This window comes from Coregonus lavaretus (assembly GCF_964263955.1).
Source record: "Coregonus lavaretus genome assembly, chromosome: 4".
Classification (NCBI taxonomy): domain Eukaryota; kingdom Metazoa; phylum Chordata; class Actinopteri; order Salmoniformes; family Salmonidae; genus Coregonus; species Coregonus lavaretus.
Window position 1 is genome coordinate 22,184,535 of NC_139991.1, and position 27,001 is coordinate 22,211,535.

General features: G+C 43.2%; 1 protein-coding gene across 1 annotated transcript in view; it reads right to left on the reverse strand.

Moving 5' to 3' along the window:
* Positions 1–27,001, reverse strand: part of LOC311128219 (protein kinase C-binding protein NELL1-like) — a gene marked incomplete at both ends in the record, with an annotated part of 560,800 nt that overhangs the window by 291,796 nt on the left and 242,003 nt on the right. Inside the window, one exon of the mRNA XM_084160253.1 lies at positions 4,051–4,147. Within this exon, the coding sequence (XP_084016379.1) occupies positions 4,051–4,147 (97 nt within the window). The remainder of the gene's footprint in view (positions 1–4,050; positions 4,148–27,001) is intronic.

Consider the following 27,001-nt stretch of genomic DNA (forward strand, 5'->3'; position numbering starts at 1 on the left):
AATTGGGACATTGTCATGGGCAATCCAAGTTGATCTATGAAGCTATCTGAAGAACATAATGAAAAGACACCAGAAGATTGAGTGCCGGGGAAGGAAGGGGATGTTATTTGGGGTATCAGGTCTACACACTGATACATTTATAGTAATTTAGACTAAGAATGCATTGAGATACTGATCTGAAGTTATTCTTTTTATGAGGAAGCTAATGCTAGAATTATGGATAATTACACTGTATGTTAATATAAATGTACATTCTGCCAGTGTCAATGGGTGCTAAGTTGAGGTTTTAACTTTGAGTGATAGGACCAATGTGAATCACCAAGAATTGTCATTCTAAAATTGTTTTGGATAATTAATTGTATTATGATTATGAGTTGTGATTGATTTGAGTAAGTTATTAATATGTTAATAACTAAAGATGTTGACACTTCAATTAATGTATTAGATAATGATATTGATTATTTTGATTGTTATACTACTTGTGATATGGGTAAAGAAGTTATGTGAGCTAAAGATGTTGACACTATTCTCAACATGCCCTGGTATTGCATATACAATCGCAAGATAACTGCCTTAAATAGATATTATGGTTAAAACAACGCTACGTTAGTTTTAATGTGTTAGCATACACATATATGGTTTATTTTGAGTAGAAACCTTTGAATCTTACTGTTTGAAAAATAGAATGTTAATGCAAGGATTGTGCCTTATATCATGAACATGTAGATTTTTATGTTCCAAAGGGGGGATTGATGAGGATTTTTCAGTAAACTATAAGATAAACAAAGTTAATCACAACATGACGAACACGGAGCCAGGGTTAAACATGGGTACATCTCTGTTGCTAGGCAAGAACTTAATTGGTTCCTCTCACTGGTGTAGTCATTGTGTGCGAAATCTGACTGTTTTCATCTGACCTATCTTTGGGTCAAATTCCTCGCTCCTCCCTAATCCACGGCTGTCCTACCTTATCAGTGACTGAAACCAGACTGTTGCTGAAAACGGAGCCAGAGTTGAACAGAGTTCAGACTAAACATGATTAATTACAGCATGACGGGAGGGGAGAGAGGGGTTGGGCTTGGGTATGTTTGAGAGATTGAGTGTGGACCTGCCATGTCCAACAATCAATCTCCAGGTACAGAGTTCAAACTTAACATGATTATTTTTACATGACAGGGCTTGATTGATTGCACCATCATTGTTTCCAAACTGAATACATAGAGGAGAAGTCAGATTTCGCCACTATCATAAACTAAGGAAGTGAGCGGAGTGATCAACAGGTGGAAACCGGAGACAGTGGTGGGGGAACCCAAGAGGGAGGGGTAAGCAGAAATGTTTGTAAAATGACTATATAAACTGAGAGCTGGGGGGTGGAAAAGGAGATGCTTTGCAAACCACCTCGGCTTTGTCTATTGTAATAAAGTCTATCTTAATTCTACAAAAACTCTGGAAATACTTTGGTTCTTTGATCAGTATGAGGACGAATTTGCCACAACAACAACAACAACAATAACAGCCTCGCTTCTTCTCCCAGATAAGCTCACAGTTATTGGTATATACAGATCTAAATGAATACATTAACATCTATGCTTTAACATCTACATGCATTGTTTCATAATGCCCTTATTCAGTCGCAAACCCATATACACCTACTGTATGTGCAATTCATTGTCGATGCATTTAGAGCAACAATGGATTTGAAATATTTTCATAAGCATTTAATGCAGGGACGGATTGGGACCAGACATCGGTCTGGACACTTCTTAACACAACAGCCATTATTTTATTTCTTGAGGCCCCCATTTTTAGTCAAATTATCATAATGATGTGCTTAAAACCCAATTTAGACAGTCCCAATGGGCTAAAGATCAGCCGATCTGGCATTTGCCCGAACTGCCCTATGGCCATGGTTTAGAAACAGTAGCCGATCTTATAGAGAACTACTGTATGTTACTCCAAGGGAACATTATTGTAACACTCTCTACAATGTAAATGCTGACAAGTGTCCTAACCTAAATACATGTTGTACACTGTACAAAATATAGACATTGTAGAAATCGTTGTTCTTACTTTTTTAAAGTAAAGCCAACTTATTCAATTTTAGAGACAGCTGTAGGTAATGGATTAGGAATGCATAATATGGCCTTTATGCTTTAAATAAAGCTATAGCATAAGCTATGAATAAGTGGTTGTAAAAAATATATACTGTAGGTGAGATTGAATTTCCAGCACATTTCCTGCACCAAATCCATCTCTGAACACAGCAAAACAAATCCCCTCCTCCCTCATCCACAGTCACACCTTGAATATTTCTAGGTTTCTAGGCCATCTGTCTCTGCTCTTCCCATCAACTCTAATTTAAACGCTCCTGCACCTTAGACTGGAGCTAGACAGCTACCGCTTTTAAATACTGAGTTTTTCTTCCTCTGATAAAGAGAAGGGGAGTTCTTGATGGGCCCAGTAATCATCATACGGATAGAGAGAGCATACTACAAGGTATGGGTACTACAGATGCTGTGGAGAATAGAAGATGACACTGGCTGTGTCTCAAATGGATGCAGGCACTGACAGACTGTGGGTGGCCTGGGAGGCATGGGATAATCTATTCAGGCTCTACGCTGTATTGCTGATCAATACATGAGATGGAATCAAGATAGAAAAGAGGCCATCGACTGCTCAGCGGGCGGGTGTAAGGAATATCGGTCAGTTGATCTCTCTCCACCTCTCTACCCCTCCCTATTTTTCTATCTCTGTACTACATCCCCATTCCTCTTTCTCCCTACCCTTCTCTCAATAATAACGGATAAAGGGTAAGGGGGATACCTAGTCAATTGTACAACTGAATGCATTCAACTGAAATGTGTCTTCCATGTTTAACCCCTCAGGCTACGTTGAGGTTACATTATGTGGAGGTGTCATAATATCCATAATACTTAGCGGTCAAAGAGGGAAATGGTTCCAATAGTTTATCCACCACTCATTTTTCCCATAGGGGATTTTAGAAACACTTAAAATAAGGGCTGTGTTTCGTGTAGTTTTGATAACCATGTAAATCTCTCTCGGACAAAGTGATATTTATCAATATATTCAGCTCTATTTACTATCAGATTCTAAAATGCTAATTAGCATCAAAGTAGACAAATCCCTGCAAGCTCCTGCATGTCATCTCTAGCTCATACCTTTGCTAACAGGTATTGTGTCAATTTTTTATCTGCACAAGACAGTTCACAGAATTGTCCATTTAAAGAAATGAAGTCTATTTATTCATTACTACATTTAGATAACATTAGATTGTTAATCCAGAGATTCTTACCTTTGCCTCGATTTGGCAGGCTCGTCCAGATCATCATGGCATTTATAGTTCTTTATAATAGCCACATTAGCAGCTAATTAGCATTTCATTTTTGGGGGTTACATATAGGCGAATATATTGATAACTCTCACCTTGTGCTAGAGAAATTTACACGATTATCAAAGTATCATGCCAGGGTAAGCCTACACGTATCACAGCCCTTATTTTAAGTTTTTCTAAAATCCCCTATGGGATAAATGAATGGTAGAAAAATTATTGGAACCATTTCCCTGTTTGACATCTAGGTTTTATGGGTATTATGTATCATACTATGGTAGTCTATAGTGTACAGACACTTTGACCTTGACAGGGTAGGGTTTATGAGTATAGATGTGTAGTAACGGTAGGGCAGTTTTACCTGGCAATCACTAGATGACCATGCAACAAAGGACACATTTGGCTACATTGTCATAGGTGGTGAGCAAGTACATGAGATATTTGTTCTTAATTCAGGGTTAGGCTAGTAAAATCATATGTCATTCAAAATTTGTTTTGGATAATTAATTGTATTATGATTATGAGTTGTGATTGATTTGAGTAAGTTATTAATATGTTAATTTATGGAGAGAAATAATGGTACTGCCATGCATAGAATGACAAGAGAGTGAAGACTGTGTTACCTTGAAGAAGCCATGCATGCTTGAGGTTATATGGTTACAGTGATTGTGTATATGGTGATGAAAGTATGTTTGTTTTACCTTGAAGAGGCCGTGCTTGTGGCTATGCTGACCCAGCCACACTCCACTACCCAGGGTCAGATCCATCTGAGGTGGGTCTATCACTCGCTCGTAAATCCTGCCAACAACAAACAATCAACAGAGAGACAGTCAGATTCTGAAATCTCACACACACATACACATAGATGGAAACGCTGAGGAGGGCGTGTGTCTTTCCGGTTCCTGCTCGCCTGCTTTTTTATGGCTATTTTTTTTATTATTACTTTTTCTCTCAGAATGTTTGTGCAATAATTACACTGCCGATGAAGAATAGGAAGGAAAGGGGGACTCCAAGCTAGCTGAAAAGACGGGCTACACAGCCTCCTCTTCCTAGTATCCTGATGGCTAACGTCCAATCACTGGAAAATAAAGGCGATTGAAGCCTTGCTCTGAGTTCACAAAGTGTATTTTCCTGTGTCTTTTTCTTACAGAGACATGGCTTACAGATGAAACACTCGACTCTGCAATTCAACCAGACAGCTTTTCCATTTTCTGTATGGATCGAAAGGCGGCTTCTGGTAATAATAGGGGGGAGGGGTATGCTTCCTCATCAACAAATCATGGTGTACCGAAGTTGAAAACATCTCGAGCTCCTGTTCACCCGACCTGGAGTTTCTGATGCTAAAATGCCCCACTATATGCAAACACCAAGGTGGCAATCAATGAACTGTACAAGATCATTAGCAGCAAGAATCCTCTCACCCAGAAGTAGTCTTTATTGTCACTGGTGATTTTAACCAAGCATGTCAATTTTTAACAAACATTTTTATATCACCAACAATTATCCTGCCCCACAAGAAGAAGAAAATAATGTGCTGGACCATGTATACACCAACATCCGTGATGCATACAAAGCCATCCCCGCGACCACACTTCGGCCAATCAGAGCATGTCTCTCTGTTCCTACTCCCCGCCTACAAGCAGCAACTCAAGAGGGAGCCACCAACACAGAGAATAGTGAGGCGCTGGACAGAGGCAGTCCCAGTGCTTCAGGACTGTTTCAAGAATATGTTCAAATATTCATCCACCCAGGACTAATCCATCAACATTGAGGAATATACATCATCAGTCACAGGCTTCATTAGGACATGTGTTGATGATGTTGCACCCACAATAACAATCCAAACATACCCCAACCAAAAACCCTGGATGAACAGAGATAACAATACCATGCTGAGAGCACGTAGTGCAGCATTCAATGTCAGCAGAATGAACCACCGATGACAAGCATGTACGCGCTCCGCAAATCCATTAGGCATGCAAAAAAACAATACAGACTCAAACTTTAATTGATGGTTGACAAATCAGACTTGTGACGCATGTGACAAGGACATCAGACTATCACGGACTACAAAGGCAAATCCAGCTGTGTGGTGCCCACCGTGCCTCCATCCCAGAAAAGCTTAACACATTATATGATCACTTTGAGGCTCCGGACGACCAGGTGCTTTTGCTCTCAGAGGCTGACGTAAGGAAAACTTTCAAAAGAGTGAATACTTACAAAGCCGCTTCAAAGAGACCACCATCGTCCCAGTGCCCAAAAAAACAAGATGAAATGCCCAAATGACTATCAACCCGTCGCATTCACCCCAGTCTTCATTAAGTGCATAAAGGGCTGGTCAGGATGGCACTGCAGTGGATAGCAGCAGTCTTACAGGCTCTTGACCAATTCTGCTATTTTTGCTATCCGGCTCTTACAGACCTGTTAGTTTTCCTTTAAGAAGCCCTCCTGTTCTCCACTCATTACCTGTATTAACTGCACCTGTAAGAACTCGTTACCTGTATAAAAGACACCTGTCCACACACTCAATCAAACAGACTCCAACCTCTCCACAATGGCCAAGACCAGAGAGCTGTGTAAGGACATCAGGGATACAATTGTAGACCTGCACAAGGCTGGGATGGGCTACAGGACAATAGGCAAGCAGCTTGGTGAGAAGGCAACAACTGTTGGCACAATTATTAGAAAATGGAAGAAGTTCAAGATGACGGTCAACTCAACTCGTGGGGCATCAATGATCATGAGGAAGGTGAGGGATCAGCCCAGAACTACATGGCAGGACCTGGTCAATGACCTGAAGAGAGCTGGGACCACAGTCTCAAAGAAAACAATTAGTAACACACTACGCTGTCATGGATTAAAATCCTGCAGCGCACACAAGGTCCCCCTGCTCAAGCCAGTGCATGTCCAGGCCCGTCTGAAGTTTGCCAATGACCATCTGGATGATCCAGAGGAGGAATGGGAGAAGGTCATGTGGTCTGATGAGACAAAAATAGAGCTTTTTGGTCTAACACTCCACTCGCCGTGTTTGGAGGAAGAAGAAGGATGAGTACAACCCCAAGAACACCATCCCAACCGTGAAGCATGAAAGTGGAAACACCATTCTTTGGGGATACTTTTCTGCAAAGGGGACAGGACGACTGCACCGTATTGAGGGGAGGATGGATGGGGCCATGTATCGCGAGATCTTGGCCAACAACCTCCTTCCCTCAGTAAGAGCATTGAAGATGGGTCGTGGCTGGGTCTTCCAGTATGACAACGACCCGAAACAAACAGCCAGGGCAAATAAGGAGTGGCTTCGTAAGAAGCATCTCAAGGTCCTGGAGTGGCCTAGCCAGTCTCCAGACCTGAACCCAATAGAAAATCTTTGGAGGGAGCTGAAAGTCTGTATTGCCCAGCGACAGCCCCGAAACCTGAAGGATCTGGAGAAGTTCTGTATGGAGGAGTGGGCCAAAATCCCTGCTGCAGTTTGTGCAAACCTGGTCAAGACCTACAGGAAACGTATGATCTCTGTAATTGCAAACAAAGGTTTCTGTACCAAATATTAAGTTCTGCTTTTCTGATGTATCAAATACTTATGTCATGCAATAAAATGCAAATTAATTACTTAAATATCATACAATGTGATTTTCTGGATTTTTGTTTTAGATTCCGTCTCTCACAGTTGAAGTAAGTAGGAAAACCTGCAAAATCGGCAGTGTATCAAATACTTGTTCTCCCCACTGTATCTACAAAACAAAATCCATGTGTACGTATGTGAAGAGAGTCTTATCATATGTATGTGTCTCTTCAAAGTCCCTGCTGTTCCATATGGAGTATGTTTATCTGTTTTTAAATCAGATTCTGCTGCTTTCATCAGTTACCTGATGTGGAATAGAGTACCATGTACAGTTGAAGTCGGAAGTTTACATACAGCTTAGCCAAATACATTTAAACTCAGTTTTTCGCAATTCCTGACATTTAATCCTAGTAAAAAATCACTGTCTTCGGTCAGCTAGGATCACCACTTTATTTTAAGAATGTGAAATGTCATAATAATACTAGAGAGAATTATTTATTTCAGCTTTTATTTCTTTCATCACATTCCCAGTGTGTCAGAAATGTACATACACTCAATTAGTATTTGGTAGCATTGCCTTTAAATAGTTTAACTTGGGTCAAACGTTTCGGGTAGCCTTCCATAAGCTTCCCACAATAAGTTGGGTGAATTTTGGCCCATTCCTTCTGACAGAGCTGGTGTAACTGAGTCAGGTTTGTAGGCCTCCTTGCTCGCACACACTTTTTCAGTTCTGTCCACACATGTTCTATAGGATTGAGGTCAGGGCTTTGTGATGGCCACTCCAATACCTTGACTTTGTTGTCCTTAAGCCATTTTGCCACCACTTTGGAAGTATGCTTGGGGTCATTGTCCATTTGGAAGACTCATTTGCGACCAAGCTTTAACTTCCTGACTGATGTCTTGAGATGTTGCTTCAATATATCCACATAATTTTCCTTCCTCATGATGCCATCTATTTTTTGAAGTGCACCAGTCCCTCCTGCAGCAAAGCACCCCACAGCATGATGCTGCCACCCCCGTGCTTCACGGTTGGGATGGTGTTCTTCGGCTTGCAAGCCTGCCCCTTTTTCCTCCAAACATAGCGATGGTCATTATGGCCAAACAATTCTATTTGTGTTTCATCAGACCAGAGGACATTTCTCCAAAAAGTACGATCTTTGTCCCCATGTGCAGTTGCAAACCGTAGTCTGGCTTTTTATGGCAGTTTTGGAGCAGTGGCTTCTTCCTTGCTCAGCGGCTTTTTAGGTTAAGTCGATATAGGACTCGTTTTACTGTGGATATAGATACTTTTGTACCTGTTTCCTCCAGCATCTTCAAAAGGTTCTTTGCTGTTGTTCTGGGATTGATTTGCGCTTTTCGCACCAAAGTACGTTCATCTCTAGGAGACAGAACGTGTCTCCTTCCTGAGCGGTATGACGGCTGCGTGGTCCCATGGTGTTTATACTTGCGTACTATGGTCTGTACAGATGAACGTGGTACCTTCAGGCATTTGGAAATTGCTCCCAAGGATGAACCAGACTTGTGGAGGTCTACAATTTATTTTCTGAGGTCTTGGCTGGTTTCTTTTGGCTTTCCCATGATGTCAAGCACTGAGGCACTGAGTTTGAAGGTAGGCCTTGAAATACATCCAGAGGTACACCTCCAATTGACTCAAATGATGTAAATTAGCCTATCAGAAGCTTCTAAAGCCATGACATCATTTTCTGGAATTTTCCAAGGTGTTTGAAGGCACAGTCAACTTAATGTATATACATTTCTGTCCCACTGGAATTGTGATACAGTGAATTAGAAGTGAAATGATCTGTCTGTAAACAATTGTTGGAAAAATGACTTGTGTCATGTACAAAGTAGATGTCCTAACCGACCTGCCAAAACTATAGTTTGTTAACAAGAAATTTGTGGAGTGGTTGAAAAACTAGTTTTAATGACTCCATCCTAAGTGTATGTAAACTTCCGAATTCAACTGTAGTCATGGCTCGATGTAGTACAGTGCGCCTCCCATAGTCTGTTCTTGACTTGGGGATGCATACAATTAATGTTAGCTCTCCATGTAGATTTAAGGGCCAGCCGTGCTGCCCTGTTCTGAGCCAATTATAATTTTCCTAGGTTCCTCTTTGTGGCACCTGACCACACAACTGAACAGTAGTCCAGGTGCAACAAATCTAGAGCCTGCAGGACGTGCCTTGTTGATAGTGTTGTTAAAAAGGCAGAGCAGTGCTTTATTATGGACAGACTTCTCCCCATCTTAGCTACTGTTGTATCAACATGTTTTGACCATGACAGCTTACAATCCAGGGTTTATGATTTGTCCCAAACTATGATGTATACACAGTGAGTCAGGAAGCAGGTGCAGAAAGAGAGTTTAATAATAAGACAAGGCAGATGAACAAAACATGAGTAGCATACTGAATTTGAAAACAAACCAATACTGCCTGATGACTGAGGCTACTGAGGGCTAAATAGAGTGAAGGTATTCAAGGTGATGATGAAGTCCAGGTGTGCGTATTGATGGGGAGCATGTGTGTGTAATATTTGGGGAGTAGGTGTGCATAATGATGGTTGCCAGGACCGGTGGTTAGTAGACCGGCGACGTTGAGCGCTGGAGAGGGGGAGCGGGAGTAGGAGTTACACAAAAACATATTTAGGACTAACTTATTCCTTAGCCCTTTGTTGTGTTGCTGTGATTTCCCTCGCTGTAGTAGCTGACGTGTATAGTGTTGCGTCATCCGCATACATAGTGATTAGTAAATATTGAAAAAAGTAAGGGGCCTAGACAGCTGCTCTTGGGATTTCCTGATTCTAACTGGATTATGTTGGAGAGTCTTCCATTAACAAACACCCTCTGTGTTCTGTTAGACAGGTACAGTGGGGGAAAATAGTATTTAGTCAGCCACCAATTGTGCAAGTTCTCCAGAAAATCACATTGTAGGACTTTTAATGAATTTATTTGCAAATTATGGTGGAAAATAAGTATTTGGTCAATAACAAAAGTTTCTCAATACTTTGTTATATACCCTTTGTTGGCAATGACACAGGTCAAACGTTTTCTGTAAGTCTTCACAAGGTTTTCACACACTGTTGCTGGTATTTTGGCCCATTCCTCCATGCAGATCTCCTCTAGAGCAGTGATGTTTTGGGGCTGTCGCTGGGCAACACAGACTTTTAACTCCCTCCAACGATTTTCTATGGGGTTGAGATCTGGAGACTGGCTAGGCCACTCCAGGACCTTGAAATGATACTTACGAAGCCACTCCTTCGTTGCCCGGGCGGTGTGTTTGGGATCATTGTCATGCTGAAAGACCCAGCCACGTTTCATCTTCAATGCCCTTGCTGATGGAAGGAGGTTTTCACTCAAAATCTCACGATACATGGCCCCATTCATTCTTTCCTTTACACGGATCAGTCGTCAAAGCATGATGTTTCCACCCCCATGCTTCACAGTAGGTATGGTGTTCTTTGGATGCAACTCAGCATTCTTTGTCCTCCAAACACGACGAGTTGAGTTTTTACCAAAAAGTTATATTTTGGTTTCATCTGACCATATGACATTCTCCCAATCCTCTTCTGGATCATCCAAATGCACTCTAGCAAACTTCAGACGGGCCTGGACATGAACTGGCTTAAGCAGGGGGACACGTCTGGCACTGCAGGATTTGAGTCCCTGGCGGTGTAGTGTGTTACTAATGGTAGGCTTTATTACTTTGGTCCCAGCTCTCTGCAGGTCATTCACTAGGTCCCCCCGTGTGGTTCTGGGATTTTTGCTCACCGTTCTTGTGATCATTTTGACCCCACGGGGTGAGATCTTGTGTGGAGCCCCAGATCGAGGGAGATTTTCAGTGGTCTTGTATGTCTTCCATTTCCTAATAATTGCTCCCACAGTTGATTTCTTCAAACCAAGCTGCTTACCTATTGCAGATTCAGTCTTCCCAGCCTGGTGCAGGTCTACAATTTTGTTTCTGGTGTCCTTTGACAGCTCTTTGGTCTTGGCCATAGTGGAGTTTGGAGTGTGACTGTTTGAGGTTGTGGACAGGTGTCTTTTATACTGATAACAAGTTCAAACAGGTGCCATTAATACAGGTAACGAGTGGAGGACAGAAGAGCCTCTTAAAGAAGAAGTTGCAGGTCTGTGAGAGCCAGAAATCTTGCTTGTTTGTAGGTGACCAAATACTTATTTTCCACCATAATTTGCAAATAAATTCATAAAAAATCCTACAATGTGATTTTCTGGATTTTTTTTCCTCAATTTGTCTGTCATAGTTGACGTGTACCTATGATGAAAATTACAGGCCTCTCTAATTTTTTAAAGTGGGAGAACTTGCACAATTGGTGGCTGACTAAATAATTTTTTCCCCCACTGTACATCTTTATCCATAATATTGCAGGGGGTGTAAAGCCATAACACATACATTTTCCATCAGCAGACTATGATTGATAATGTCAAAAGCCGCACTGAAGTCTAACAAAACAGCTCCCACAATCTTTTCATCATCAGTTTCTCTCAGAAAATCATCAGTTATTTGTGCAAGTGCCATGCTTGTTGAATGTCCTTCCATATAAGCGTGCTGAAAGTCTGTTGTCAATGTGTTTACTGTAAAGTATCTGGTCAAACACCATTTTTCCCAAAGGTTTACTATGGGTCGGTAACAAGCTGATTGGTTGGCTACTTTAACCAGTAAAGGGGGCTTTACAATTTTTGGGAAGCGGAATTAATTTTGCTTCCCCCAAGGCATGAGGGCATACACTTTTAAGATGGCTTATATTGAAGATATGGCAAATAGGAGAGGCAATATTGTCCGCTATTATCCTCAGTAATTTTCCATCCAAGTTGTCAGAGCCCGGTGGCTTGTCACTGTTGATCGACAACAATAATTTTTTTCACTTATTCCACACTCACTTTACGGAATTCAAAATTACAATGCTTGTCTTTCATAATTTGATCAGTTATACTTGGATTTGTAGAGTCAGAGTTTGTTGCTGGCATGTCATGCTTAAGTTTGCTAATCTTCCCAATGAAAAAATCATTAAAGTAACTGGCAATATCAGTGGGTTTTGTGATGAATGAGCTATATATATTTATTTTTTTCACCTTTATTTAACCAGGTAAGCCAGTTGAGAACAAGTTCTCATTTACAACTGCGACCTGGCCAAGATAAAGCAAAGCAGTGCGATAAAAACAACAACACAGAGTTACATATGGGGTAAAAAAACATAAAGTCAAAAAATACAACAGAAAATATATATACAGTGTGTGCAAATGTAGCAAGTTATGGAGGTAAGGCAATAAATAGGCTATAGGCAAAATAATTACAATTAGTATTAACACTGGAATGCTAGATGTGCAAGAGATTATGTGCAAATAGAGATACTGGGGTGCAAAAGAGCAAAATAAATAACAATATAGGGATGAGGTAGTTGGGTGGGCTAATTTCAGATGGGCTGTGTACAGGTGCAGTGATCGGTAAGGTGCTTTGACAACTGATACTTAAAGTTAGTGAGGGAGATAAGAGTCTCCAGCTTCAGAGATTTTTGCAATTCGTTCCAGTAATTGGCAGCAGAGAACTGGAAGGCATGGCGGCCAAAGGAGGTGTTGGCTTTGGGGATGACCAGTGAGATATACCTGCTGGAGCGCAGACTACGGGTGGGTGCTGCTATGGTGACCAATGAGCTAAGATAAGGCGGGGATTTGCCTAGCAGGGATTTATAGATGGCCTGGAGCCAGTGGGTTTGACGACGAACATGTAGTGAGGACCAGCCAACAAGAGCGTACAGGTCACAGTGGTGGGTAGTGTATGGGGCTTTGGAGACAAAACGGATGGCACTGTGATAGACTACATCCAATTTGCTGAGTAGAGTGTTGGAGACTATTTTGTAAATGACATCGCCGAAGTCAAGGATCGGTAGGATAGTCAGTTTTACGAGGGCATGTTTGGCAGCATGAGTGAAGGAGGCTTTGTTGCAAAATAGGAAGCAGATTCTAGATTTAACTTTGGATTGGAAATTCTTAATGTGAGTCTGGAAGGAGAGTTTACAGTCTAACCAGACACCTAGGTATTTGTAGTTGTCCACATACTGTAGGTCAGACCCGTCGAGGGTAGTGATTCTAGTCGGGTGGGCGGGTGCCAGCAGCGTTCGATTGAAGAGCATGCATTTAGTTTTACTAGTATTTAAGAGCAGTTGGAGGCTACGGAAGGAGTGTTGTATGGCATTGAAGCTCGTTTGGAGGTTTGTTAACACAGTGTCTAATGAAGGGCCAGATGTATACAAAATGGTGTCGTCTGCGTAGAGGTGGATCTGAGAGTCACCAGCAGCAAGAGCAACATCATTGATATACACGGAGAAAAGAATCGGCCCAAGAATTGAACCCTGTGGCACCCCCATAGAGACTGCCATAGGTCCAGACAACAGGCCCTCCGATTTGACACATTGAACTCTATCTGAGAAGTAGTTGGTGAACCAGGCGAGGCAGTCATTTGAGAAACCAAGGCAATTTAGTCTGCCAATAAGAATGCGGTGGTTGACAGAGTCGAAAGCCTTGGCCAGGTCGATGAAGACGGCTGCACAGTACTTTCTATTATCGATCGCGGTTATAATATCGTTTAGGACCTTGAGCGTGGCTGAAGTGCACCCATGACCAGCTCGGAAACCGGATTGCATAGCGGAGAAGGTACGGTGGGATTCGAAATGGTCGGTGATCTGTTTGTTAACTTGGCTTTCAAATACTTTCGAAAGGCAGGGCAGGATGGATGGTAGCCAGGTGGACAGCATGGCCAGCCGTAGCAAAATGCTTGTTGAAATTCTCGATTATTGTAGATTTATCGGTGGTGATAGTGTTTCCTAGCCTCAGTGCAGTGGGCAGCTGGGAGGAAGTGCTCTTATTCTCCATGGACTTTACAGTGTCCCAAAACTTTTTGGAGTCATTGCTACAGGATGCAAATTTCTGTTTGAAAAAGTTAGCCTTTGCTTTCCTGACTGCTTATGTATATTGGTTCCTAACTTCCCTGAAAAGTTGCATATCACGGGGGCTATTTGATGCTAATGCAGTATGCCACATGATGTTTTTGTGTTGGTCAAGGGCAGTCAAGTCTGAGGAGAACCAGGGGCTATATCTGTTCTTAGTTCTGTATTTTTTGAATGGAGCATGTTTATTTAAGATTGAGAGGAAATTACTTTTAAAGAACAACCAGGCATCCTCTACTGATGGAATGAGATCTATATCCATCCAGGATACCTGGGCCAGGTCAATTAGGAAGGCCTGCTCGCTAAAGTGTTTTAGGGAGCGTTTGACAGTGATGAGGGGTGGTCGTTTGACCGCGGACCCGTTACGGACGCAGGCAATAAGGCAGTGATCGCTGAGATCCTGGTTGAAGACAGCGGAGGTGTATTTAGAGGGTAAGTTAATCAGGATGATATCTATGAGGGTACCAATGTTTACGGATTTAGGGTTGTACCTGGTAGGTTCGTTGATAATTTGTGTGAGATTGAGGGCATCTAGTTTGGATTGTAGGATGGCCGGGGTGTTAAGCATATCCCAATTTAGGTCACCAAGCAGTACGAGCTCTGAGGATAAATGGGGGGCAATCAATTCACACATGGTGTCCAGGGCACAGCTGGGGGCTGAGGGGGGTCTGTAGCAAGCGGCAACAGTGAGAGACTTATTTCTGGAAAGGTGGATTTTTAGAAGTAGAAGCTCAAACTGTTTGGGCACAGACCTGGATAGTATGATAGAGCTCTGCAGGCTATCTCTACAGTAGATTGCAACTCCACCCCCTTTGGCAGTTCTATCTAGACGGAAAATGTTATAGTTGGGGATGGAAATTTCAGAATTTTTGGTGGCCTTCCTAAGCCAGGATTCAGACACTGCTAGAACATCAGGGTTGGCGGAGTGTGCTAACGCAGTGAATAACTCAAACTTAGGAAGGAGATTTCTGATATTAACATGCAAGAAACCAAGGCTTTTACGGTTACAGAAGTCAACAAATGATAGCGCCTGGGGAGTAGGAGTGATACTGAGGGCTGCAGGGCCTGGGTTAGCCTCTACATCACCAGAGGAACAGAGGAGGACTAGAATAAGGATACGGCTAAAGGCTTTAAGAACTGGTCTTCTAGTGCGTTGGGTACATAGAATAAAGGGGGCAGATTTCCGGGTGTTGTAGAAAAGATTCAGGGCATTATGTACAGACAAGGATATGGAAGGATATGAGTAAAGTGGAGGTAAACCTAAGCGTTGGGTAACAATGAAAGAGATAGCATCACTGGAGGCACCGATTGAGTCGGTCTCCGCGTGTATGGGAGGTGGGACAAAGGAGCTATCTAAGGCAGGTTTAGCTGGGCTGGGGGATCTACAGTGAAATAGTACAATTAGAAATAACCGAAACAGCAATAAGCAAAACATATTGACATGGGAGAGAGGCATAAAGCAATCACAGGTGTAATTTGAGAGAGCTAAGACAACAGCTGGTAATGACGACACAGTTTGGGCTGAGGCTAAACATAAACAGGATGCGATACCGTAAAAAGGAACAGTCCAGCAGGCATCAGCTGTATAGCTGAGTTATCATAAGGTCCGGTGAACAGCAATAGGATAGTTCGGAGGTAGTTCGGGAGCTGCTAAAGCACTAGCGAGCAAGAGGCCACGGCTAGCGTGTGCTAGCGGGCCGGGGCTAGCAGATGGAATCTTCATGGTCGACGTCGTAACGGGAAGCCTGTTGTAACCACATCAGACGATTTCGTCGGCAGACCAGTCGTGTAGGATCGGCGGGGCTCCGTGTCAACACTAGGTGGTCCCGTCCGGTTGACAGAGAGGTAGATAGCCGGGAGATGGGCCTAGCTCAGGATGATTAGCCAAACCACAACGTCCATTTTGTTGCAGCTAGCTGGTAGCGATGAATCCGGAGTTAAAGGTCCAGTGATTCAGTGATTCCGGCAGAAAAACTGATATGTTCTGGGTCGATAACACGCTGTGCAGACAGTGCAGACTGGCCGAATAATAGTCCAGGCTGGTAGGTGGTGCAGGCCAAGGACAATGGTGAAAAACCGCTAACGGTAGCTAATAGCAAGTAGCTAGTTAGCTGGCTGCTCCTGTCCGGTAGACCGAGAGGTAGATAGCCGGGATATGGGCCTGGCTCTAGGCTAGCTCGAGGCTAACTGGTGCTTGCATCGGGGGCAGTGGTGATTAGCCAAACAGCAACATCCATTCGGTTGCGGCTAGCTAGTTGCGATCTGGTGATTAATGTCCAGTGATAAAATTATTCCGGCAGAAAAATCCAATGTTCTGGGTGAAATACAGCTAACTGTGGCTAATAGCAAGTAGCTAGTTAGCTGGCTAGCTAGTTTCAACTGGAGATTCTAGATAAAAGGTAAGTCAATAATAGAATCCGTTCCACATTGAGTGAGGCGGGTTGCAGGAAAGTATATTTTGTAGAAGGATGAAAAGTCTGATAGGGAAATATGTACGAAATATACATAAAAAACAGGGTATTTACAGGCTATTTACAGACACACGACAAAAACAGGACTGCACTACTACGCCATCTTGGATTGAAGTTAAATGATTCAATAAATGATGGAGCTGAGTTTGCCTTTTTGCCCAACATTTCATTTAAGGTGTGCCAAGCTTTTTACTGTCATTCTTTATGTAATTTATATTTGTTTGATAGTATAGTTTATTTTTATTCAGTTTAGTTACATGATTTCTCAATTTGCAGTGCATTTGGCAATCCATTGTTCAGCAAGACTTATTTGCCATTCCTTTTGCCTCATCCCTCTCAACCATACACGTTTTCAATCTAACAGTTTTTACAGTCATTTTCTTAATGGGTGCATGCTTATTAGTAACTGGAATAAGCAATTTCATAAATGTGTCAAGTGCAGCATCTGGTTGCACCTCATTACACACCACAGACCAGCAAATATTCTTAACATCATCAACATAAGAATCACTACAAAACGTATTGTATGACCTATTATACACTATCTTAGTCCCAGACTTTGGAACTTTGGTTTTCAGTGACATCCAAACACACACATACAGTGCCTTTAGAAACAAATCAGACCCCTTGACTTTTCCACATTTTGTTACGTTACAGCTTTATTCTAAAATTGATTTTTTTTTTTTATATCCTCAACAGGCTTTTAGAAATGTTTGCTAATTAATAAAAATAAAATAAAAAAATATTCTGACCCTTTGCAATGTGACTCGAAATTGAGCTCAGGTGCATCCTGATTCCATTGATCATCCTTGGGATGTTTCTACAACTTGATTGGAGTCCACCTGTGGTCAATTCAATTGATTGGACATGATTTGGAAAGGCACACACCTGTATATATAAGGTCCCACAGTTGACAGTGCATGTCAGAGCAAAAACCAAGCCATGAGGTCGAAGGAATTGTCCAAACAGCTCAGAGACAGGACTGTGTCGAGGCACAGATCTGGGGAAGAGTACCAAAAAGATTCTGCGGCATTGAAGGTCCCCAAGAACACAGTGGCCTCCATCATTCTTAAATGGAAGAAGTTTGGAACCACCAAGACTCTTCCTAGAGCTGGCCGCCCGGCCAAACTGAGCAATCGGGGGATAAGGGCCTTGATCAGGGAGGTGACCAAGAACCCGATGGTCACTCTGACAGAGCTCTAGAGTTCCTCTGTGGAGATGTAAGAACCTTCCAGAAGGACAAATATCCCTGCAGCACTCCACCAAAAAGGCCTTTATGGTAGTGGGCAGACAGATGCCACTCCTCAGTAAAAGGCACATGACAGCCCGCTTGGAGGCTGCCAAAAGGCACCTAAAGACTCTCAGACCATGAGAAACAATACTGATGAAACCAAGAATAAACTCTTTGGCCTGAATGCTAAGTGTCACGTCTGGAGGAAACCTGAAACCATCCCTACCATCCCTAAGGACTGGGAGACTAGTTAGGATTGAGGGAAAGATGAATGGAGCAAAGTACAGAGAGATCCATGATGAAAACCTGCTCCAGAGTGCTCATGACCTCAGACCTGGGACAAGGTTCACTTTCCAACAAGACAACGACCCTAAGCACACAGCCAAGACAATGCAGGAGTGGCTTAGGGATAACTGGCTGGATACTGGTCAGGTGAGGTTGTTTCTCTAGCGGGAGGTAAGGTTGGCTTCTTATATGGTGTCGAGTAAAGCTTAAACCATGTATTTAGATTGTACGTAGGTATTGTAGGTAGTTTACCTATATAGTTATTGTAGGTAAGTATTGTATTCGGCTGAGTCCGGTGAAGCACGAGGCTAGCTAACCCACTACCTAGACCAATAAAGCTAGCTAGCTAGCGGGTAGCTACTGGTAACTATTAGCAACTGTGGATAGTTGTTTCCAATGTTATTTCATGCTTAAGAGTACCTGTAATTATGCCAGCTAGCTACCTACCATTCAGCTGTTTTTCTAACCTCATTATCTGAAACGTTAGGTAGTTAGTAGCTACTGTACTCGAAATTTAGGTAGCTTGTTGCTACCTGGATAGCTAACTAAACAATAGCTGGAATGACCTAGCTGTAATATTTGGAGACGCTTTCTCTCCGTTGGGACAGACGCGAACTGGCTGAATCGATTCAGTGGCTAGCTTTGCACTTAACTGGCTAACAGTAGCTACTAAGGGTAAGTTATAACCTACATTTATTTTTGTTTTGTTTTTACATACTGGTAACCAGAGTCGTTCAAGGGAATTCGGGACATAGGTGACTAGTTAAGGTTAGCTTGGCTCTCTCTGTGTGTTTCGTGCCGTGGGAGGAGGGGTTGGTTCGTTGGCAGAGAGCAATGGCTCGCTAGTATGCTAACTATTCTAGCTAACTAACTGGCTGAATAAGTTGACGATGTACTCACTGAAACTGTCAAAACTAACCCAAAACTTTACACAACGTTAGACATGGACACAAATGATCTGTTTGGCGTGTTAACACACTGGTGGTTTGTTGTAACCGAGTATTGGTGCTAAACCGTGTTATTGGAGTCTGGCATGCTAGTTGGCTATGGTGTCATAGGATTCGGTGCCCTGGGCGGTTTTCACAGAAGAATACTGTACCAAGTTAGCTAGCTGAATAAACTAAGTTAGAGTCTATTCCTAGAAAACATTGAACCGCTGTAGTTTACAACAATTATAATTTCTAAAGTGGAAGTTGGGAGAGTTATATTTGAGTGTTTCAGTGAAACTTAAGTAAGGGACGCCCGCTCTCACAGATGTTTAGTTCATTTAATTCCGATCTCCTTTGCATTATTGTAGCCTTTTTCTGTAGCCTGTCAACTATGTGTCTGTCTATCCCTGTTCTCTCCTCTCTGCACAGGCCATACAAACGCTTCACACCGCATGGCTGCCACTCTAATCTGGTGGTCCCTGCGCGCACGACCCACGTGGAGTTCCAGGTCTCCGGCAGCCTCTGGAACTGCCGTTCTGCGGCCAACAAGGCAGAGTTAATCTCAGCCTAAGCTACCCTCCAGTCCCTCAACTTCTTGGCGCTGACGGAAACATGGATTACCACAGAAAACAATGCTACTTCTACTGCTCTTTCCTCGTCTGACGATGTGTTCTCGCATACCCCGAGAGCATCTGGTCAGCTCGGAGGTGGCACAGGAATCCTCATCTCTCCCAAGTGGACATTCTCTCTTTTTCCCCTGACCCATCTGTCTATATCATTTGAATTCCATGCTGTCACAGTCACTAGCCCATTCAAGCTTAACATCCTTGTAATTTATCTCCCTCCAGGTTCCTTTGGAGAGTTCATCAATGAGCTTGACGCCTTGATAAGTTCCTTTCCTGAGGATGGCTCACCCCTAACAGTTCTGGGTGACTTTAACCTCCCTACGTCTGCCTTTGACTCATTTCTCTCTGCCTCCTTCTTTCCACTCCTTTCCTCTTTTGACCTCACCCTCTCACCGTCCCCCCCTTCTCACAAGGCAGGCAATACGCTTTACCTCATCTTTACTAAATGCTGTTCTTCTACTAATCTCACTGCAACTCCCCTCCAAGTCTCCGACCATTACTTTGTATCCTTTTCTCTTTCGCTCTCCTCCAAAACTACTCACTCTGCCCCTACTCAGATGGTAATGTGCCGTCGCAACCTTCGCTCTCTCCCGCTACTCTCTCCTCTTCCATCCTATCATCTCCTCCCTCTGCTAAATCCTTCTCCCTCCGATCTCCTGATTCTACCTCCTCAACCCTCCTCTCCTCCCTTTCTTTATCTTTTATCTTTTGACTTTTGACTATGTCCCCTATCCTCCCGGCCGGCTCGGTCCTCCCCTCCTGCTCCGTGGCTTGACGACTCATTGTGAGCTCACAGAAGAGGGCTCCGGGCAGCCGAGCGGAAATGGAGGCAAACTAGACTCCCTGTGGACCTGTCATCTTTTTACTCCCTCCTCTCTACATTCTCTTCCTCTGTTTCCACTGCTAAAGCCACTTTCTAACACTCTAAATTTCAAGCCTCTGCCTCTAACCCTAGGAAGCTCTTTGCCACATTCTCCTCCCTGCTGAATCCTCCTCCTCCTCCCCCTCCCTCCTCTCTCTCTGTGGATGACTTCGTCAACCATTTTGAAAAGAAGGTTGACGACATCCGATCCTCATTTATTAAGTCAAATGACACCGCTGGTCCTGCTCACACTGCCCTACTCTATGCTTTGACTATGCTTCTCCCCTCTCTCTCCAGATGAAATCTTGCGACTTGTGACGGCCGGCCGCCCAACAACCTGCCCGCTTGACCCTATCCCCTTCTCTCTTCTCCAGACCATTTCCGGAGACCTTCTCCCTTACCTCACCTCGCTCATCAACTCATCCTTGACCGCTGGCCATGTCCCTTCCGTCTTCAAGAGAGCTAGAGTTGCACCCCTCCTCAACAAACCTACACTCGATCCCTCCGATGTCAACAACTACAGACCAGTATCCCTTCTTTCTTTTCTCTCCAAAACTCTTGAGTGTGCCGTCTCTAGCCAACTCTCCTGCTATCTCTCTCAGAATTACCTTCTTGATCCAAACCAGTCAGGTTTCAAGACTGGTCATTCAACTGAGACTGCTCTTCTCTGTGTCATGGAGGCTCTCCACACTGCTAAAGCTAACTCTCTCTCCTCTGCTCTTATCCTTCTAGACCTATCCGCTGACTTTGATACTGTGAACCATCAGATCCTCCTCTCCACCCTCTCCGAGTTGGGCATCTCCGGCGCTGCTCACTCTTGGATTGCGTCCTACATGACAGGTCGCTCCTACCAGGTGGCGTGGCGAGAATCTGTCTCCGCACCACGTGCTCTCACCACTGGTGATCCCCAGGGCTCAGTTCTAGGCCCTCTCCTATTCTCTATATACACCAAGTCACTTGGCTCTGTCATATCCTCATGTGGTCTCTCCTATCATTGCTACGCAGACGACACGCAATTAATTTTCTCCTTTCCCCCTTCTGATAACCAAGTGGTGAATCGCATCTCTGCATGTCTGGCAGACATATCAGTGTGGATGTCGGATCACCACCTCAAGCTGAACCTCGGCAAGACGGAGCTGCTCTTCCTCCCGGGGAAGGACTGCCCGCTCCATGATCTCGCCATCACGGTTGACAACTCCATTGTATCCTCCTCCCAGAGTGCAAAGAACCTTGGCGTGACCCTGGACAACACCCTGTCATTCTCCGCTAACATCAAAACGGTGACCCGGTCCTGCAGGTTCATGCTCTACAACATGCACAGAGGACGACCCTACCTTACACAGAAAGCGGCACAAGTCCTAATCCAGGCACTTGTCATCTCCCGTCTGGATTACTGCAACTCGCTGTTGGCTGGGCTCCCTGCCTGTGCCATTAAACCCCTACAACTTATCCAGAACGCTGCAGCCCGTCTGGTGTTCGACCTTCCCAAGTTCTCTCATGTCACCCTGCTCCTCCGCACACTCCACTGGCTTCCAGTTGAGGCTTGCATCTACTGCTAGACCATGGTGCTTGCCTACGGAGCTGTGAGGGGAACGGCACCTCCTTACCTTCAGGCTCTGATCAGACCCTACAACCAAACGAGGGCACTACGTTCATCCACCTCCGGCCTGCTAGCTCCCCTACCTCTACGGAAGCACAGTTCCCGCTCAGCCAAGTCAAAGCTATTCGTTGCTCTGGCAGCCTAATGGTGGAACAAGCTCCCCCACGACGCCAGGACAGCAGAGTCGCTGACCACCTTCCGGAGACACTTGAAACCCTACATCTTTAAGGAATACCTGGAATAGTATGAAGGAATCCTTCTTCCCCCACAAAAAATAATTTAAAAAAGGTGGTTGTCCCACTGGCTATCATAAGTTTAATTCCCCAATTTGTAAGTCGCTCTAGATAAGAGCGTCTGCTAAATGATGTAAATGTAAGTCTGAATGTCCTTGAGTGGCCCAGCCAGAGCCCAGACTTGAACCCGATCAAACATCTCTGAAGAGACCTGAAAATAGCTGTGCAGCGACGCTCACCATCCAACCTTGAGAAGATCTGCAGAGAAGAATGGGAGAAACTCTCCAAATACAAAACTGCTCCAGCTCCTTCAAGTTGGATAGGTTCCGCTTGTGTACATCAATCTTTAAGTCATACCACAGATTCTCAATTGGATTGATGTCTGGGCTTTGACTAGGCCATTCCAAGACATTTCAATGTTTCCCCCGTAAACCACTCAAGTGTTGCTTTAGCAGTATGCTTAGGGTCATTGTCCTGCTGGAAGGTGAACCTCTGTCCCAGTCTCAAATCTCTGGAAGACTGAAACAGGTTTCCCTCAAGATTTTCCCGTTGTTTACTCCAGACATAGGGTTTTCCTTGATGTCCAAAAAGCTAAATTTTAGTCTCATCTGACCAGATTACCTTCTTCCATATGTCTGGGGAGTCTCCCACATGGCTTTTGGCGAACAACAAACGTGTTTGTTTATTTTTTTCTTAAAGCAATGGCTTTTTTCTGGCCACTCTTCCGTAAGGCCCAGCTCTGTGGAGTGTATGGCTTAAAGTGGTCCTATGGACAGATAATCCAATCTCCGCTGTTGAGCTTTGCAGCTCCTTCAGGGTTATCTTTGGTCTCTTTGTTTCCTCTGATTAATGCCCTCCTTGTCTGCTCCGTGAGTTTTGGTGGGCGGCCCTCTCTTGGCAGATTTGTTGTAATGCCATATTCTTTCAAAAAAATGTTTTATGGATTTAATGGTGCTCTGTGGGATGTTCAAAGTTTCTGATCTTTTTTTATAACCCAACCCTGATCTGTACTTTTTTAATTAATTTTCCACAACTTTGTCCCTGACCTGTTTAGAGAGCTCCTTGGTCTTCATGGTGCCACTTGCTTGGTGGTGCCCCTTGCTTAGTGGTGTTGCAGACTCTGGGGCCTTTCAGAACAGATGTGTATATATACTGAGATCATGTGACAGATCATGTGACACTTAGGTGTGGACTTTATTGAACTCATTATGTGACTTCTGAAGGTAATTGGTTGCACCAAATATTATCTAGGGGCTTCATAGCAAAGGGGGTGAATACATATGCATGCACCACTTTCCCGTTATTTATTTTTTTGAATTTTTTGAAACAAGTTTTCTTTTTCATTTCACTTCACCAATTTAGACTATTTTGTGTATGTCCATTACATGAACTCCAAATAAAAATCCATTTAAATTACAGGTTGTAATGCAACAAAATAGGATAAATGGCAAGGGGGACGAATACTTTTGCAAGGCACTGTAGCTGGCATACTGTAACTAGATCACAACAGTGAATGACTCACAAGGCTCTGGTCTCTCGTCATTGTGTGCTTGTAAACAAACACCACTTGACTGGGGACTAGCAATAAGCTTCATAATGAACAATAATGAACAGGTGAAGTTAGGAACATGATCTTCTTTATCTCCTAACATCTTGCACAAGTTCACTGCAGGTATTTACTTAAAACGTTTCTACAACTATTCACATTTATTTAAAATATTTCAAAGAAATTGTTTGGTATTTGGTATTTTATTAGGATCCACATTAGCTGTTGCGAAAGCAGCAGCTACTCTTCCCGGGGTCCACATGAAACATAACATAATACAGAACATTAATAGACAAGAACAGCTCAAGGACAGAACTACATCAATAAAAAATAAAATAAAAAAACAGCACACATAGCTTACATATAATTTTTTTTATACTTTCATGTATTGACGGTATTGAAAAACCATCCCCTGACTATTTCCTAATACCCTGGTAAACGGTATACAGTGGGGAAAAAAGTATTTAGTCAGCCACCAATTGTGCAAGTTCTCCCACTTAAAAAGATGAGAGACGCCTGTAATTTTCATCATAGGTACACGTCAACTATGACAGACAAACTGAGAGAAAAAAATCCAGAAAATCACATTGTAGGATTTTTAATGAATTTATTTGCAAATTATGGTGGAAAATAAGTATTTGGTCACCTACAAACAAGCAAGATTTCTGGCTCTCACAGACCTGTAACTTCTTCTTTAAGAGGCTCCTCTGTCCTCCACTCGTTACCTGTATTAATGGCACCTGTTTGAACTTGTTATCAGTATAAAAGACACCTGTCCACAACCTCAAACAGTCACAATCCAAACTCCACTATGGCCAAGACCAAAGAGCAGTCAAAGGACACCAGAAACAAAATTGTAGACCTGCACCAGGCTGGGAAGACTGAATCTGCAATAGGTAAGCAGCTTGGTTTGAAGAAATCAACTGTGGGAGCAATTATCAGGAAATGGAAGACATACAAGACCACTGATAATCTCCCTCGATCTGGGGCTCCACGCAAGATCTCACCCCGTGGGGTCAAAATGATCACAAGAACGGTGAGCAAAAATCCCAGAACCACACGGGGGGACCTAGTGAATGACCTGCAGAGAGCTGGGACCAAAGTAACAAAGCCTACCATCAGTAACACACTACGCCGCCAGGGACTCAAATCCTGCAGTGCAAGACATGTCCCCCTGCTTAAGCCAGTACATGTCCAGGCCCGTCTGAAGTTTGCTAGAGTGCATTTGGATGATCCAGAAGAGGATTAGGAGAATGTCATATGGTCAGATGAAACCAAAATAGAACTTTTTGGTAAAAACTCAACTCGTCGTGTTTGGAGGACAAAGAATGCTGAGTTGCATCCAAAGAACACCATACCTACTGTGAAGCATGGGGGTGGAAACATCATGCTTTGGGGCTGTTTTTCTGCAAAGGGACCAGGACGACTGATCCGTGTAAAGGAAAGAATGAATGGGGCCATGTATCGTGAGATTTTGAGTGAAAACCTCCTTCCATCAGCAAGGGCATTGAATATGAAACATGGCTGGGTCTTTCAGCATGACAATGAACCCAAACACACCGCCCGGGCAACGAAGGAGTGGCTTCGTAAGAAGCATTTCAAGGTCCTGGAGTGGCCTAGCCAGTCTCCAGATCTCAACCCCATAGAACATCTTTGGAGGGAGTTGAAAGTCTGTGTTGCCCAGCGACAGCCCCAAAACATCACTGCTCTAGAGGAGATCTGCATGGAGGAATGGGCCAAAATACCAGCAACAGTGTGTGAAAACCTTGTGAGGACTTACAGAAAACGTTTGACCTGTGTCATTGCCAACAAAGGGTATATAACAAAGTATTGAGAAACTTTTGTTATTGACCAAATACTTATTTTCCACCATAATTTGCAAATAAATTCATTAAAAATCGTACAATGTGATTTTCTGGATTTTTTTTTCTCATTTTGTCTGTCATAGTTGACGTGTACCTATGATGACAATTACAGGTCTCTCTCATCTTTTTAAGTGGGAGAACTTGCACAATTGGTGGCTGACTAAATACTTTTTTTCCCCACTGTATATATGGTAGACCGCCCAAGCCTACCCGTAAGTATGCATTTCACTGTTGATTTGGCCAACAATCAAAGGCCAATATGCCAGGCGCACTGGACACACTCCAATTTGCATACCGCTCCAACAGATCCACTGAAGATGCCATTCCAATCGCTATTCACACGCCCGTAACATCTGGAGACGAGGAACACCTACATTGCCTTCAGAAAGTATTCATACCCCTCGAAGCACCACCACAAAGCGTAATATTTTACACGAACAATGCAGCAGAAGCAAACTCCTTTCTCCTCTACTCTTTCGTCTTCATGAGGCTACAATACATCAAGTTTCCCAGGGAAGCTGTGAAGCGCGAGGGAAGCTGTGAAGCCAGCTGTAGCCTATTGTGTGATTGTGTTTATGAGTCTGTTATTAAAGAATGTTAAACAGTGTTGTGTATGTTAACTATTGCTAACTATTACGTGATTGTGTTCATAAGTCTGTTATTAAATGTCTATGTTTACTGCTTTTCCTTAACCTTTTCACACGTGGGATCCTCTCTAACGGTCGCCCCAGCATGAGTTGTTTTATGCATGTGATGTCAGAAGGCACTCACTGTTCCAAAATGTGATTGTTACGCAACAGGACAGTTAACGCGCGCTGCCTGCTAATAATATATAGGCTGTGTTTCAATTTGTCAATTTCAAATGATTTTCTAACAAGTTTTATTTTCTAACAACAGTTTGAATTGAGATGTGTTCCGCCTCGTCATTAATTCACATAGATGTAGCCCATTTCAGCGTTTCGGACAATTTATGTTTGAGGCTTTACTGAGACAGACTTCTCTCTTCGAGGAGAGCCCACGCACTACACCAATGTTTCCGCAGATCAAGAATGCAGACATTTGCGCAGTCTTGCACTAATTGCCACATTTTCTGGCTGGCGCTCGCATTGTCTTCCTTGTTGTTTTCCTTACAAATAATAACTTTGGACATGTGTGCGTTCCTATCAAAGTAAGTGCCTTGTTTTCTGTATACCATGTTGTCGTTTCTACTGTAGTAGTATTTAAGTATGGAGCATAATGTATTTACAGTTTTATTCACGTTTTCAAGTACTGGTGACAAATATTGCATTCCGATTATTGCATAGATCGTAATGGAGACCTATGATGTGTGTAAAATACTTTTTTGAAGGTTTTACTAATTATAATGAGCTAATGCTAAGCTATTTGCCAGCTATGTGTGCCGCCATGTTTGTTGACATTATACAATGTATTCTGGATGTCACGTAAACATCTGTCAGACCAAAGATGTTATAATGAGGTGAAGGGTAA